This window comes from Aspergillus caelatus, assembly GCF_009193585.1.
Source record: "Aspergillus caelatus strain CBS 763.97 unplaced genomic scaffold BDV27scaffold_86, whole genome shotgun sequence".
NCBI lineage: Eukaryota > Fungi > Ascomycota > Eurotiomycetes > Eurotiales > Aspergillaceae > Aspergillus > Aspergillus caelatus.
Window position 1 is genome coordinate 115,251 of NW_022475349.1, and position 14,393 is coordinate 129,643.

Here is a 14,393-nt window from a genome sequence, read left to right on the forward strand (position 1 = left end):
TACCCCGAATTTTCAGAAGGGCCTGATCTGGTTGCTGTCGTATGACAGATATCCCCATTAGTTTGACCAATGATAACTATCTGTTTAAGCTTACGGTGGTTCAAGATCAGCCATCTCACTGATTTAAAGCAATTAAAACAAGTAAGACAACAATCAGAAAATACTTCAGTATGGTTATTTCAGTTCATCCAAAATCGAGTCAGTCTGCGCTGAGGGCGGTCAACGTGACATCCTACCAGGCAGATGTACGGATGTGTGTATCTAAGGCCTCATATCGCTGAAGTCTGATCTATTTCTTTTCTCATGGAGAATCCCTGACCAGCGATCGAGGACTTTCTAAGCATGTTTTTACTGCCCATAATGGTCTTATTCACTGTAGAATATGACTGGCGGAGTATGAGTGAGGACTGTGCGACCTACCTGCCTTGAGTTGCCGACTTCCGTTGTACTAACTCCCTACGCATTTGTTGAAAGAGTCCTCAATTTCCCCATAAAATTTCTCCTAATAACTGTCATTCAGTGATGGCTGACCTCCAGAACGTCCGAGAGCCTCGAAACCGCGAAATGAAGATACTGATTCTTGGACTAGCCCGCACCGGCACGTCATGTAAGTCACAAGTCCTCACCATCCCTTAAATGCCAAATTAACCACCACCCAACAGCTCTCACCGCCGCCCTCCAACAACTAGGATACAGTCCCTATGACTGGCCCGACCGATGTATGCTCGGTCACCTCCCTCGGTGGACCGAAGGCCTCCAAGCGAAATACCTAAACCGTGGCCGACCACTTGAAGCCGACGAGATGGACCAACTCACCAGTGACTTTGACGTACCGCACCCTATTTCTTATCCTTTAGCTTTCCATGCTTATCCCCCTTGGCTGAGCGAAGGAATTCATAGGCAATCATCGATACCCCCTGCTGCCTCCTTGTTGACGAGCTAATCGTCACCTACCCCACCGCAAAGATCATTTTAAACTACCGCGACCCGCACAGATGGCTCAAATCAATGCAAGACACCGTATTCGCCGTTGCGAGATGGCCATCCTGGAGAATCCTGGCATACACGGATCCACGCTACGCAGGAGCAATCGTGCAGCATCACATTACTCTGTGGGATGAGATCTGGGGAGGAGATGAAGGAGAGAGATGTCGAGAGATGTTCGTCGAGCACTACAATTATGTACGGAAGGTTGTGCCGCCGAGGCAACTGCTGGAGTATCAAGTGCAGGATGGATGGGGACCCCTGTGTCGGTTTCTAGAGGTGGAGGAGCCCAAGGAACCATTTCCGGTTGTTCATACGGGGACACAGTTTATGAGGACTGCGGTGAGGGGGTGGTGGGATTGCGTTGGGAGGAGTATTAGGAATGCGGGAGCAGTAGCGGCCTGCGCATGGATTTTGGCATATGGGTTGTTCTGGAACTTGAGTCACTTTTGAGGTTGTTAATGAGATTAAATTAAGTCTCAGATAAACGTGGGACTTATCGATAAATCAACGGTTCGGCGGGGCAGACTAGCGCAAAAGGCTGCTCACCGAGTCGAGTTGCCGAGTCGATTGACTCTTTAGTCTTTTCCTCCATCTTCGATTCTCCTACTACTTACTCCCCGCACAACTTTAGCACCCCATGGATCCGCAGGGTGACCTAAATATCACTAACTTTGATGGTGTGTATCCTGATAGTGAGTATCGGAATAATCTCTTGCGAGAAGGCGGTATCCCTTAACTAGTGTCTGTAGCTCAAGCACCTCTCAGTCTCCTGTCAGCTCTGCTGCAGGGGGACAATACCAATCAAAATTTTGTGACATCAGATGACCACACAGCATCCCTTTCTGGATATACGCAACATGCACCACTCGATATCTGCCCTCTCAATGAAGAGGTGGTACTCCCCGAGATGCAGATGAACGAATTTCTGGATGATGGGTCGTCCTACAGCTTTTATGATACCCATGATATTGGAACCTGGAATGTAACAGAGTTTCAGAAGCCGCCATATACCGCTGGCTATGATGGACAATTACAACAGTCACCTAGTGTAACATCCACGCAGAACCTGAGTTTCTTTGAGCCCGACATGGCTTCACGAGATTTTGATAGCTTGAATGCCAGTCTACCTTGCAGCAGAAGTAACAGCTACAGCCGATTAACTGGAAGTTCATTATCAACGCCCCCATCCATCTCGTCAGACTGCGGCATGGATCCGATGCAGAGATGGCGTGAGAGTCCTCCAGAAACTGAAGCAGCATCTTTGTCAGCTATAGCGGATGCCTTGCGTACAGTGTCTACTAATAGGGCTGTTCGTTCGAGCTCAGGCGGAAGAGCGGAATCCGTCGCAAGCCTTCAGAGCGGCACTAGTCGCTCGTCAAGCTCAATTGCATCGACCAGATCGTCGAGATCAGTCAGCCGCCGAAGCCCAGTACCCAAGTTCAGAGGCCGAGTGAGAAAGACACGCAATGATGCTGCCATACAGAAAAGCGATACTCGGATATTCCATTGTACTTTCTGTTGCGATTCATTCAGACGGAAGCATGATTGGACTCGCCACGAAAAATCACTCCACTTGAACGTTGATCAATGGGCTTGTGCCCCATATGGCGGTTCAGTATTGTCCGCGACAGGGAGAAACCAATGTGCTTATTGCAATTTGGTTGATCCGACTGACGATCACCTTGAGAGCCATAACCATAGCGCTTGTCATAGCACTCAAGAACCGCGTTTCTTTAGACGCAAAGACCACCTTGTACAGCACCTTCGAGGATTTCATAATCTTAAGGTTTTACCAACCATTGAAGACTGGAAGGTGGAACCCCCTCTAGTCACCTCTCGGTGTGGTTTCTGCGATGAAAAACTACCTTCATGGCAGGCACGTGCCGATCATTTGGCGAGTCATTTCCGGCAGGGCTTGACCATGAGCGACTGGAAAGGCGACCATTGCTTTGAGCCATCCATTGCGGCTCAAATTAAGAATGGATTCCCCCCTTATCTTCTGGCGTCTGAAGCTAAAAGCATGGTGCCGTTCTCTGCGACCGACCCGGCGACACTGGATCATTTGTCACAGATCTATCAACGGAATGGAGAGATATACTCAGAACAGCAATTAGATGCAGTCGACTCGGAGGGCGATCCGTTATTCGACCTCACACCTACATCTTATCTGAGATGGGTGACTTTCCGCCTAGGGCGTTTCGCACAACAAAGTATCGCAAATGGCATCTTTCCTACCGATAAGATGTTCCAAGATGAATCCAGGCGGCTGGTATATGGAGATAAAGATGCATGGGAGCAAACAGTAGCGGATAATAACGAGTGGTTGACAGCCTTTCGGAGACAGTGCCTTCCACAGATTTAAATGGTAAATGATTGACGCTCTCCAGTGCAGCTCCACCCAAGGACTTTTATACTTAGCTTTCGCTTTCCAACTAGCCTAGAATATCGCCGTTTGTCCGAATGAATTTCGTACGCGATATGAGCGCCTCCTAGAAAAGGTTGGATTTCCGCGGTAACTCAGTGGCGCTTAAATTGTCTTGTTGGCCAGGTTATTCCGTTCGAGGCACGACCAAATGCCTAAGGTATTTTGGTCGAGTAGCACAAAGCTCAACATATCTTGCACGGTTGCACCCTCTTAAACGTATGTACATCGCTCTTCCATTGTATGGGTAAGAGAAAATCGAAAGGCCAGGGTGGGGCAGCTCAGGCTTACTCTAATACAGGCTTGTTGGTTATTTGCTGAAAACGGGCTGAGTGGATACTGATAAGCCAGCCTTAGGGCGCATTCTCCACTAAACCGCGCCCTAAGGCCCATCTCGTGCCGGACTTGGTACTAGTTCTTCGCCGACTTCATAAGGTATCCCAGTTTCGAACTGTGAGCTAACAACACAATATGAGCCGTTTAAATATCCCCCTACCTTCGGGAAAGGGCCCCTTAAATATGTTTGAGCTGGTTTCTGAGCCAACAAATCTGACGATAGAAGCGCCCCTACGGACGAGCTCCGACCGACGCCGTAATGGAACACTCTGCAACTCAATCGGCTTGTACAGGAGTTTCTGAAAAACGGAGACTTCTAAACAAGATTTACGAAAGAAGAGCCACATCTGGTAAGCTTGTCGCTGGTGTAGCTGCTAAAGCCAACAGTGACATGTTCAAGGCTACGGTGAGACCACCCACTCAAGCTTCCTTTAATATTCTCTAACACGAAAACTAGGGAGCCGGAAAACCGAAAGCTAAACGCTGGGACTGTGAGACCCCAATTCATAGAAATACCACCTGATCATGAATATCTTCAGTTGCTGATTGGACTCTCCAGCTCATTTTAGCTCGGAATGCAAGTCACGACTGCCCTGCGTGCTTCAACAAACCGCTGGCTACCTCAAAAACCCGGGCCTGATTTCTCTCGGGGGTGGACTCCCATCTAGCGAATACTTTCCGTTATATGAATGCACACTTCGTGTGCCCAAACCGCCGCACTTTTCTGAGAAAGATTCATTATCGCCCCACAGTCCTACAGCCCAGACTGTCAGCATTGGTAAATACGACGTTAATAATGAGCTCTCAGAGTATGACCTCTCTATCGCGCTAAACTATGGGCAGTCGACGGGTTCACCCCAGATGACGCGCTTCATTACCGAGCACACCGAGCTAGTCTTCAACCCGCCCTATGCCGACTGGAAAGTCTGTCTGACGGTCGGAAGCACGAGTGCCCTTGAGCAAACGGTTCGCATGCTTTGCGACCGTGGACGGAGTGACTCCATCCTTACAGAAGAATATACCTTCTCCAGTGCACTTGAAACCTTCGCACCCCAGGGCATTAAAGCCTTTGGCGTCAAAATGGACGAAGAAGGACTCTTACCAGAGAGTATGGATGGCCTCCTCAGCTCTTGGGATGAAAAGGTCCGTGGCGCCCGAAAGCCACACGTCCTATATACTGTTCCCTCGGGACAGAACCCGACGGGCGCGACCCAGAGTCTCAAGCGACGTCGCGAAATCTATGCAATCTGCCAGAAGCATGACCTTTACATCATCGAAGATGAACCTTACTACTTCATTCAAATGCCTCCCTACCAAAGCAAGGGCGCCCCTGCACAAAAGTCTCCCGACGATATTGAATCTTTTCTGACCGGGCTTGTCCCCTCATATCTGAGCCTTGACGTCGACGGCCGAGTTCTGCGTATGGATTCTTTTTCCAAAGTACTCATGCCAGGATCGAGATTGGGATGGATTACAGCCAGTACACAAGTAGTTGAGCGATATACTAACCACGCTGAGGTCGCCAATCATGGCCCAAGTGGGATCTCACAACTCATGCTCTGGAAGCTGCTTGATGAGACCTGGGGACATGAAGGATATTTGAAATGGCTGATGGATCTGAGAAACAATTATACCAGAAGGAGGAATATGCTGCTTGCCGCTTGCGAGCAGTTTTTACCCAAAGCCATTGTTAGTTGGACGCCGCCCGCAGCGGGCATATTTGTAAGTTTTTTCCTTTTTGTCTCTTTGGTTTCAAAGGATGACAATGACTCTCTCATATAAGCTCCCTGAACATTAACTGACGCACTACTACAGCTCTGGCTCAACGTAGACCATTCAAAACACCCAGAATACCCCCATCGCTCCATTGAAGAGCTCGAGGAAGAAATCTTCCTTCAGGGTATTAGCAATGGCGTTCTCTGCACTCGTGGCGCCTGGTTCCGCACTGAACCAAACACACCTGCGAGTGGAATGTTCTTCCGTACAACATTTGCAAGCGCCAGTGAGGAAGCAATGGGCACTGCTATTCAGCGATTGGGCCAGGCGATCCGCCAGTCATATCGAATCGAGTAGATGCAATACCGAGTGTACAAGTGGCGGTCGACGATGCCACCCCTGGCCACAAATTAGCAAGGATATGTTGGTTATTTCAAAATAAGGCCGGTATAGCAACTAGCAATAGAAGATGACATAATATAATTTAATCTCCACGTGGGATTCTGGTTCTTTGGGCTTCATACAAAACCACTTTATAATATTATAAATAGAGAAGACAGATTATACATTGAGGAAATAGAGTATTCGAAGCTGCCTTATAGAAAAGATAGAGACTAAGCCTTCAGAAGTGTATAAAACTGAGTGACCGAGAAGAACTGGTTGAAAAAGTTTTTTCTTAGAATCTATCAGTGGGAACATGAAGGTCTATAAACAGAATAGCTCATGCAGATGCTCTCAAGGGTTCATAAAGTGCTTCAAAGAGCAAAGGACGAAGAATGTAAGAAATAAAGAAGTTGAACGGCGTGTAGAACGCTATAACTTATCTTAGACTACTGCCGTCCAACAAAACAATACCCCAAGAATGCAAAGTACGTACCAATCAAAGCTCGGAAATCTTCAGAGAACAGTTCCAACAGGTATACCATTTTCTGGTATACATCTCAATTTAGCCTCATCATTCTATCACATGGAATCTTCCATAAGGGTTGTCATAAGCACTAATGATTAGTACCAACTTATAAATTTATCTACCTTACAATATTATACACAGATTGTTATGTGCTACTTCGTGGCGTACAACGCTCCCGGGGATGAATCGCAGCCTCTGAGCATTATTTACTGAGTAGTACCGGAAGGCGTCTGATGAACAGGAATCTAGTTCTTCACGCTTCATGTAGAAATTCAAGTGCTTTATGATGTCATAGGTGGAGCACGACATATCTATACATGATTATCGCATCCCCAACTAGTAGTACTACCGAGGTCTCAGAAACTATAGGAATTAAGTTTCTTACAAATGCATATTGACATCCAGGGGGAGAATAATCAGCCCAATTAATCCACAACAACAACCCCGTTCATCCGACATCTACATGTGACATTTATCTACTGACACCCCTCCCCCTTCGGGTAATCAATGTGGCTAATCTACACGACATTTGGAATCCTAAGTATAAAACAACCGACACACCTCTCATCCATATCAAAACACTCCAACGCCCCAAACAAACCGCACCAAAACCACAGAAAAAGTAGAAGAAGAAGAAGAAAAAAAATCCGAGGTAGATAGTTGATTCAACCTAACTCATTACAGTTGTTTGACAGAAAAAAAAAAAAAAAAAAACATGAGCACCCCTCTCCCCCTCCCAGAGGGAATAACCACCCGCCTAATCCCCACAAAAACCCTAACCTTCCACATCCTCGAATCCAACCCGGATCCCAGCACTCCTCGCCCCCTCCTCCTCCTCCTACACGGTTTCCCCGAACTCGCTTTCTCCTGGCGCAAAGTCATCCCTCCACTAGCCGCAGCAGGTTACCACGTCGTAGCCCCGGACCAGCGCGGCTTCGGCCGCACAACAGGCTGGGACACACGACCCTTCTCCGAGGTCGACCTGCACACGTTCACACTCACAAGTTTCGTCCGGGACATGGTGACCCTTGTACACGCACTGGGGTATCGATCTGTGCAATGCGTGGTCGGACATGACCTCGGGGCCGTCACGGCGGCGATGTGTGCGCTGGTACGGCCGGATTTCTTTAAGAGTGTTGTGTTACTGAGTCATCCGTTTAATGGGAGTCCTGTTTTGCCGTTTGGGACTGCTGGTGGCTCCTCCTCTTCTTCTGGAGAGCGAGAGGAGAAAGGTGGTGGAGGGACGGAGTCTGCAGCGGGGGACCATGTGCATGGAGAGCTTGCGGCGCGGGGTAGGAAGCATTATAAGTGGTATTATTCCACTGAGCCTGCGAATGGGGATATGGTGGAGCCTGTAGCTGGGCTTGGGGAGTTCCTGCGTGGGTACTTTTATCTGAAGAGTGGGAGTTGGGGTGGGAATAGGCCGTTTGCGTTGGAGGGGTGGGCGGCTGAGGAGTTGGTGAAGTTGCCTTATTATTATGTTATGCCGTTGGAGGCAGATATGCGGGAGGCTGTACAGAGGCATATGGAGTCGGAGTCGGAGGTGGCGGTTGCGGCTTCGAAGGCGTGGTTGTCTGATGAGGAGTTGGCAGTTTATGTGGGTGAGTATGCAAGGACGGGGTTTCAGGGTGGGTTGAATTGGTATCGCGTGCGGACAGCTGCTGGGGGGAGATATACCGGGGATTTCGATGTGTATGCTGGCCGGAAGATTGAGGTGCCGGCGGCTTTTGTGTCGGGGAAGTTGGACTGGGGGATTTATCAGGAGCCTGGGGCATTGGAGAAGATGGTGGATGAGAGGGTTTGTTCAGATTTTAGGGTGTTGAGGTTGGTGGATGGGGTTGGGCATTGGGCGCCTCAGGAATGTCCGGAGATTGTGGTGGAGGTTATTCTGGAGTTGTTACAGGGGCTGTAGGTGATTCTCTATCCTATGTAAGTGACGGAGTGGTGGCTCGCCTAGTTGATGATAGAAGCTAGAAGCTAGATAGTAGTAATGTGAAGTTTTACATTGATTAACTCCATCATGCCAGATACTATATACTAAGCTGGTTTACAGACATCTCTGAAAAAAAAAAAAAAAAAGGTAACTATATTGGGTATGTACGAGTGAAGTTAATGTAACAAACGTGCACAAATTAGTGGATGGAAGATAAACATAAGCATTTACATCATCATAGCGCCCATCACAGCCGCTAATACCGCAGGTAGTAAGGTCGTAAACGTCCCTCTTGTTGCTTCATGTGCAACAGCATCCGACGTCAGCGACGTCGCAGCGAAGATCTGTGAGAAGCTGATATGACTCGAGTTGAAGCAGTTATCGCGGGTGACCTCGGCGACGTCTTCGGGTTCCGCGAATTCGATATCCACGCACTGCGACATATCAGCACATATCTATGAACAAGACCCAAGGCATATATAACATACATTATACAAGGCGGCGCCATGTTTAGCCGTCTCGACGAGTTGAATCGTAGCATGATCGCCTGGACTCACACTAATGTTGGCCGGTAACGGGACTTGTGGCAAGCAAACTGTGCCTGGGTACGGCTCATTGGAAGGACCGTTAATCTGGAAAGGTGGGATCATGGGATGGCTCATATTCTCGGGTACTGTGCCAATGCCCAAGTTGATGTAGATGAATGCTGTGGCGTGACCCTGGAACCAGCCAGGTTGAAAAGAGATCGCACCGCCGCCGACAGGCCACTTGGTTCGGTTCGTTGATGTGGGCATACCTCCGCCTGTGGGATAAGCGATTGTTAACAAAATAACAACTTAGTTAGGCTATTGTTGGGTCATCATACAAGGATAGATCCATTGTTGTCCATAGGGGTATATTAAGGAGTTGTTGTCTGTTGCGTTGGGGCTCATAGCCACCCCGAGACCGTTGGCTTCCTCAATAGTGCCGTTTGTAAGTAAGTTGTTCCCTCTATAGCCGGGATAAACGATGACCGTGTGGGCATTTGCCAAGCCCAAACACATAAGGAGGAAGGCCATCCATTGCGATAGTGATGATTGGAATGTCCTCATGGTGTACAGTATGAGGCTCGACAGAGATGTCGATTAAGAACGGGGAGGGAAAAAAAAGAGAGGTGAAAGCGACAACGGCAGAGCGCAGAGATACAAAACTCTCCTGAACTCTCTCGACTTAGAAACACATCCGATATTCAAGCCAACGCGACGTCAACCAATATGCGACCAGTTTAATCGTTTAGCACGATCATCATCGAAACAAGCTTCCAGCAACTGAAGGAGGATGGGCGGGTAGACAAGACTTTTTGAGGGGCACAAAGCATGGTCTTAATCCTGCAAGCGCGCTCGCCTCCAGACCCAGTGGGGAGGAGATGATCATGTCGGACGAGTGAGGAGGGCGAAGAGCGATGTGATCCAACCCGCAGATGGGGGAGTGCAACACAAAACTTTGTGAAAACCTTTGACAGCTGCAGCATGGCATTGGATGTGCGCGAGAGGAGTAAACGGTTGATCAGCGCCTGGGATTGGACCGACCCAGAGCTCCAAGGCGCTCACTGCAGGCGGCATCACTTTCGGCAGCGTGATTCGCCGTCTCATTCGTGGAAAGCCTGTCCTGCAAGCGCCCCTAATCGGACGCTAACAAAGGCACATCACTGCCGCTGTCCAAAGGCTGGGCGCTTACAGAGATCATCTGAGAAATGAAAACCGCTGACGGGGTGTTTGACAGACTAACATAGTGTAAGTAGCATCGGAAATAAGCAATGCTGTCATCAATATTGAATCGTTGACATTTACCGCAAGATACAATCTGGAAGATAAACCATATAGAAGAGTGATTTGTTTGGTTTGTTCGCGATGCAAATCTAAATCCCCCGATAAGATAACGAAAATCCCACTCTTGACCGCCCGCCTCGCGATCAATTAATTTCATCAATCAATCAATCGCACCACCACCACCATGCCCTCAATTTCAACACCTATCCGAAATCCCCGTTAAATCCCTGCAATAATGCCCCACAGCAACCGCAAGAGAAACCTCAATCACAATAAGCGTCTCGAAGTCACCGACTCCAGCGGCTGGACGCACGTCACCACGGGCGGAAAAAGCGCGCGTCGAGCTCTGCGTACCACCCAACAGCACCATGACAACCCAGAACAGGGCGAACAACCCCAGATCCTTGTCCCCGCCGAAGCGCCGGCGCAGTTGAATTTGGAAGATCTCCAAGCACAGTTCCGGGGCTATCGGCAACGATGGGAGGGGTCAGAGAGTTGGAGGGTGGTCGAGAGCGCATTATCGTCTGCGACGGTGAAAGTGGATCGCATTGTCTGTATTGGATTGGGAAGTCCGAGCGGGTTTCTGAAGGGTGGTTGGGTGGATAGGAGGAATGTATCAATGTACCAGCTCGCCGGGTTAGTGAGTGTTGTGGATTTGATGAGTGAGTCTTACGTTCTCGATCTTCCTGTGCTTCTACAGGCGGGTAAGTATTTTGCATGCTGACAATATCTGATTAGAAAAATCAATCCCGAATCTCGAAGTCTTTGCTCAGGACCCCGTTTTCAATACCCATGACAGATCCCTGCTCGCTTCTCTTGACATTACTGTTCTCGACCATCCCCATGGCTTCGAAAAAGTCTCCCCTAGCGCTCTCCTTTATTGTCCTGGCGCGGAACGGACACACCTGGAACAACTGCTTTCTCACGCGCCTGCGCTGGTTTTCGGTGGTCCATTAGAAGATATCGAGTCGGAGGCTGTGAAGCAGTTCGTGGTATCAAGGATGTCCGGGAGGATTCCCCGGTTCGAGGACATGGAACATGCGTTCTGGAATATGAGAGTATACACGCCTGGGGAAGGTGAGCAATAAATGAGAAGCCGACTTATTGTTAACATTCACTGTAAATACCATTGTATGATATGATTCATGACTTTCGTCTAGACTAACTGAATAGGAGTAGAATACTACTGCCAAGAACCTCTATCAAAGAACATATGGATGCTGAATTGAAAGTAGTATTTGCAAAAGTCTGAAACACCCCATCAACTTCGAGTGTTCAGAAGATATATACACAGTGACACTCTTCCATCAACCATCCAGCTATGCATGTGCAACATAGAAAGACTCAATAGTTCACACAAAAAGAAGATACCAGAAACGCATCAGTCGAACATTTCAACCATCCATTAAATTACAAACCCAAGAGCAGAATATAACACCGAAGCGTATCCTTGCAAAGCCTATACTGCATCATGAAAAGGAATGTGGTCGTTATCATCAAAGGGCGAAAGGAAAGACGGGGTAGAGAGGGAAGGGTGTCGTGAGAATCGTTGGAAAGATCATGAGGTGCGACATAATCAATGGAACCATCAATTATGCGGCTGTCTTGCCACCACAATCAGGAATTTTGAGCCCTGGCTTCAACTTGCGCGCGGCATCCATAAGACCCCATTTATCTTCCCAATTCTCATCCTTGGTGTTATACTGGATCTTCCACGGCTCATCGAACGCCTCGAACCTAGAAAATCTGTTAGAATAAGGGTCCATCTGAATTAAAGCGGAAACAACATACCAGAAGTAATCTGTGCCATTCTCCAATGCTTGGCAAATCCAATCCGACATAAATTGGTTCATTTCATCGATGCCAGCCACGGAGCCGGATGTATCGTCCGTACACTTATTGTTCGAACCACAATCGTTACCTCCACCACTTGGCCACCCTACCTCAGATATGACTTGCTTCTTATTTGTGCCCTTCGTTAGCGGGACATCGTTTTCGTTCCAGAAATTCCAGGTCCAGCTGGCAGCTTCCTTAGCTGTAACACCCGCAAAGAACGGGTGCACGTTAGACATCACTAGATCTGTGGCCGAGACGAGATCTGCCTTCCAGTTGTCACCAAGGTCGGACGTCGCTATGGGAAGGTCATAGTTTTTCTCTTTGAAGTGATTTCTCACATCATCCATATACGAGATCAGCTTCTTCTTCGCGCTTGCGATATCATTGCCCGCCCGATACAGTGCTTCGTTACCGACAATAGCTCCCTTGAAAATGGATATATCTTTCGTATCGTCCAGGACCTTGTACAGTTGCTTGATTTGCCGATCGTTCGTCGTGTCGTTCGAGTCGATCCACACTCCTAGCCAGACCTTCATGTCCTTCAGTTCTAGTCTGTCAATAGCATGTAAGACCATCTCTGTTTGATTGCAATCAGTGCCGTAGAGCCGGACAGTGTTGGTCAACTGTGAGAGCACTGCCACATCACGAGTGACGTTGTTTTGCGAAGGTGGGTATTTAAGACAGAGCGGATACTGGACGCCCCAGGGAGTATAATCCATGCCCGGAAAAACTTTGTGGAGGTCAGGATTGTTCATTAAATCTTTGATTTCCGAGGAGTCTTTGGTGAGGTCACCATTCGATTCGGTATCGCTTGATGCCGATTTTGTAGTATCCGGGTTTTCATTCTCTCGATTTCCTAGAGTACCACCGACAGCACCGCCAACAATCGCCCCGACCACAATGAACGCCAAAGCGAGGCCTACAATCCACCCACGTTTGCGACTCCCTCCCCCAGGTGTAGGTTTGGTCCATCCGCTCTTTTCTCCGGCCTCCAAGCCTGCTCCCGGCACAGGCCCATAGGACGGGTTGTCGGCTTTCTTCGACTTAAACAAGCCAAATAGCCCACCTGCGGCGGCTCCCCCAGCAGTGGCGGCTGGAACTGCTCTCGCACTTTGACTCGCAGACTTGCCATTCGGGGCAGGCGTGAAGCCATCATCTCCATCATCGGCGATCTCATCAGGGTTTATGACGAGGGGATAGTCCCCCGCGGCGCTGTAGGCCGACTGTCGTTGATATGGGCCTGCATCCATAGCCCCCACACCCTGATACGGGCTATCAAATAAACTACGTTGGGATGGGTTGGAGCCACCGGGAGTCAGTTGGCCTGCGGGAGCAGCGGCGGCACCCAATGCGACGTTCGAACCGTAAGAATCTCGGGGTCGCAGGTTATCGGTGCTTTCGTGCAATCCTCCCCCCGGGGGGGTTGGAACGTAAGGGTTGTCGGATCCGGTGGTGTTATAGCCTCGTTCAGCAGGCAGATTGCGTCCGTCTGTATCCCTAAAAGCGTCAATTCCACTCTGACGGTTATGGGAGTTGGCAACGCCAAGGGCGATACCGCTGATACCACCGCCCACAGCGGCAGGGCCAAGATTGTCCATTCCTGGCGTCGTTGAATTCGTGCGCATCGCTTGCGTGTGCCCCGAATTCTGACCCCAACCCCGATCGCCGTGCTCGTGCGCCGACAGAAAGCCGCTGGAAGGCGAGCTTCCCATCGCTTGGCTTCTGGCAGAAACCGGGGACACGTCGTTGTGCCGTGGAAGGCTGTTCATGAAATGTCCTTCTTGAGAACGGATTGGTGAAACATCTCCTGCGTCTCCCGCACCGTCATCACCTTGGTTGAAGCTGAATGACCGGTGGGGACCGGACATCGCTATGGGAAATAAGTGGTAGCGGTGATTTAAGTAGTGTATTTAACGGTTGTTGTTAAGTTTTAGACCAAATTCCCCGAAAATCATAAGATCTAGGCCGAAACCGAGAAAGTACACAGTATTAAGGCTATCGAAGGATGGATGAAGTGAAACAGGGAAGTAAGCGAGCAAGCAAGGAGCCGAATCAGGCGAGGACAGCGCAGAGGCAGTAGTGGGTTGATCGATGGAGAAATAGAAGGCCCTGAAAGTGCCGGATCAGCGGGCAGGGACAGAGTCTCGAACCACGGTTCCCGAGCCGACCCAGACGAGTGTCTGGATCATCCACGAATCGAAACGGGACCTATGTCAAATTGAGTATGCTGAACACTTTCAGATCAGAGGCACAATAGAGCACCTAAGAGGGGACATACTGTAAGAAAATCTGACAATATCACCAAATTAAATGTGACGGGATGTGAGGGGGGGGCACAGCCCATCAGCGGGAAGTATGTATGAAAGTAGGTATGTAGATCGCACGACAGGGAAATGGGGAGAAGGGGGAAGAAGAGAGAAACGATGGAGAACAAGGCCCGCCAAA

The 14,393-nt window shown here is 49.2% G+C and overlaps 7 protein-coding genes across 7 annotated transcripts; 5 read left to right on the top strand and 2 right to left on the bottom strand.

The window, feature by feature from the left end:
• Positions 1–163: 163 nt before the first annotated feature.
• BDV27DRAFT_128267 (sulfotransferase family protein) lies at positions 164–1,594 on the top strand. Its single transcript, XM_032066933.1, has 4 exons — positions 164–607; positions 663–829; positions 901–1,430; positions 1,534–1,594. The coding sequence occupies exons 1-4, from the start codon at positions 523–525 to the stop codon at positions 1,556–1,558; spliced, it is 807 nt and encodes a 268-aa protein (XP_031927673.1). The 5' UTR covers positions 164–522; the 3' UTR covers positions 1,559–1,594.
• BDV27DRAFT_112963 (uncharacterized protein) lies at positions 1,572–3,443 on the top strand. Its single transcript, XM_032064581.1, has 2 exons — positions 1,572–1,679; positions 1,737–3,443. Exons 1-2 carry the CDS (start codon positions 1,625–1,627, stop codon positions 3,347–3,349), a joined length of 1,668 nt encoding a protein of 555 aa, XP_031927674.1. The 5' UTR covers positions 1,572–1,624; the 3' UTR covers positions 3,350–3,443.
• Positions 3,444–3,903: 460 nt separating this feature from the next.
• BDV27DRAFT_112980 (aminotransferase-like domain-containing protein) lies at positions 3,904–5,924 on the top strand. The gene is made up of 4 exons (XM_032064582.1): positions 3,904–4,151; positions 4,203–4,236; positions 4,305–5,467; positions 5,561–5,924. Exons 1-4 carry the CDS (start codon positions 4,005–4,007, stop codon positions 5,816–5,818), a joined length of 1,602 nt encoding a protein of 533 aa, XP_031927675.1. The 5' UTR covers positions 3,904–4,004; the 3' UTR covers positions 5,819–5,924.
• A 1,142-nt stretch (positions 5,925–7,066) lies between these two features.
• On the top strand, positions 7,067–8,376 carry BDV27DRAFT_128272 (alpha/beta fold hydrolase). The gene has a single exon (XM_032066934.1). It carries the CDS (start codon positions 7,087–7,089, stop codon positions 8,281–8,283), a length of 1,197 nt encoding a protein of 398 aa, XP_031927676.1. The 5' UTR covers positions 7,067–7,086; the 3' UTR covers positions 8,284–8,376.
• A 155-nt stretch (positions 8,377–8,531) lies between these two features.
• On the bottom strand, positions 8,532–9,395 carry BDV27DRAFT_145194 (copper acquisition factor BIM1-like domain-containing protein; the record flags this gene model as incomplete). The annotated part of the gene is made up of 3 exons (XM_032070375.1): positions 8,532–8,738; positions 8,793–9,106; positions 9,170–9,395. The coding sequence occupies 3 exons, from the start codon at positions 9,393–9,395 to the stop codon at positions 8,532–8,534; spliced, it is 747 nt and encodes a 248-aa protein (XP_031927677.1).
• A 724-nt stretch (positions 9,396–10,119) lies between these two features.
• Positions 10,120–11,482, top strand: BDV27DRAFT_113009 (SRR1 family protein). Its single transcript, XM_032064583.1, has 3 exons — positions 10,120–10,774; positions 10,851–11,231; positions 11,292–11,482. Exons 1-2 carry the CDS (start codon positions 10,348–10,350, stop codon positions 11,198–11,200), a joined length of 777 nt encoding a protein of 258 aa, XP_031927678.1. The 5' UTR covers positions 10,120–10,347; the 3' UTR covers positions 11,201–11,231; positions 11,292–11,482.
• A 222-nt stretch (positions 11,483–11,704) lies between these two features.
• bgt3 (putative cell wall glucanase) lies at positions 11,705–13,816 on the bottom strand (the record flags this gene model as incomplete). Its single annotated transcript, XM_032072564.1, has 2 exons — positions 11,705–11,849; positions 11,904–13,816. The coding sequence occupies 2 exons, from the start codon at positions 13,814–13,816 to the stop codon at positions 11,705–11,707; spliced, it is 2,058 nt and encodes a 685-aa protein (XP_031927679.1).
• Positions 13,817–14,393: the final 577 nt, after the last annotated feature.

Bases quoted from the DNA above. Each gene is read 5' to 3' on its own strand.
- BDV27DRAFT_112980 (XM_032064582.1), top strand. From the start codon at position 4,005: ATGGAACACTCTGCAACTCAATCGGCTTGTACAGGAGTTTCTGAAAAA. The intron at 4,152-4,202 runs GTGAGACCACCC...CACGAAAACTAG, and splicing joins GTGACATGTTCAAGGCTACG to GGAGCCGGAAAACCGAAAGC. The intron at 4,237-4,304 runs GTGAGACCCCAA...TGGACTCTCCAG, and splicing joins GAAAGCTAAACGCTGGGACT to CTCATTTTAGCTCGGAATGC.
- BDV27DRAFT_128267 (XM_032066933.1), top strand. From the start codon at position 523: ATGGCTGACCTCCAGAACGTCCGAGAGCCTCGAAACCGCGAAATGAAG. The intron at 830-900 runs GTACCGCACCCT...AGGAATTCATAG, and splicing joins AACTCACCAGTGACTTTGAC to GCAATCATCGATACCCCCTG. The intron at 1,431-1,533 runs CTTTTGAGGTTG...AAGGCTGCTCAC, and splicing joins TTGTTCTGGAACTTGAGTCA to CGAGTCGAGTTGCCGAGTCG.
- BDV27DRAFT_112963 (XM_032064581.1), top strand. From the start codon at position 1,625: ATGGATCCGCAGGGTGACCTAAATATCACTAACTTTGATGGTGTGTAT. The intron at 1,680-1,736 runs GTGAGTATCGGA...TAGTGTCTGTAG, and splicing joins TGATGGTGTGTATCCTGATA to CTCAAGCACCTCTCAGTCTC.
- BDV27DRAFT_113009 (XM_032064583.1), top strand. From the start codon at position 10,348: ATGCCCCACAGCAACCGCAAGAGAAACCTCAATCACAATAAGCGTCTC. The intron at 10,775-10,850 runs GTGAGTCTTACG...ATATCTGATTAG, and splicing joins GAGTGTTGTGGATTTGATGA to AAAAATCAATCCCGAATCTC.
- BDV27DRAFT_128272 (XM_032066934.1), top strand. From the start codon at position 7,087: ATGAGCACCCCTCTCCCCCTCCCAGAGGGAATAACCACCCGCCTAATC.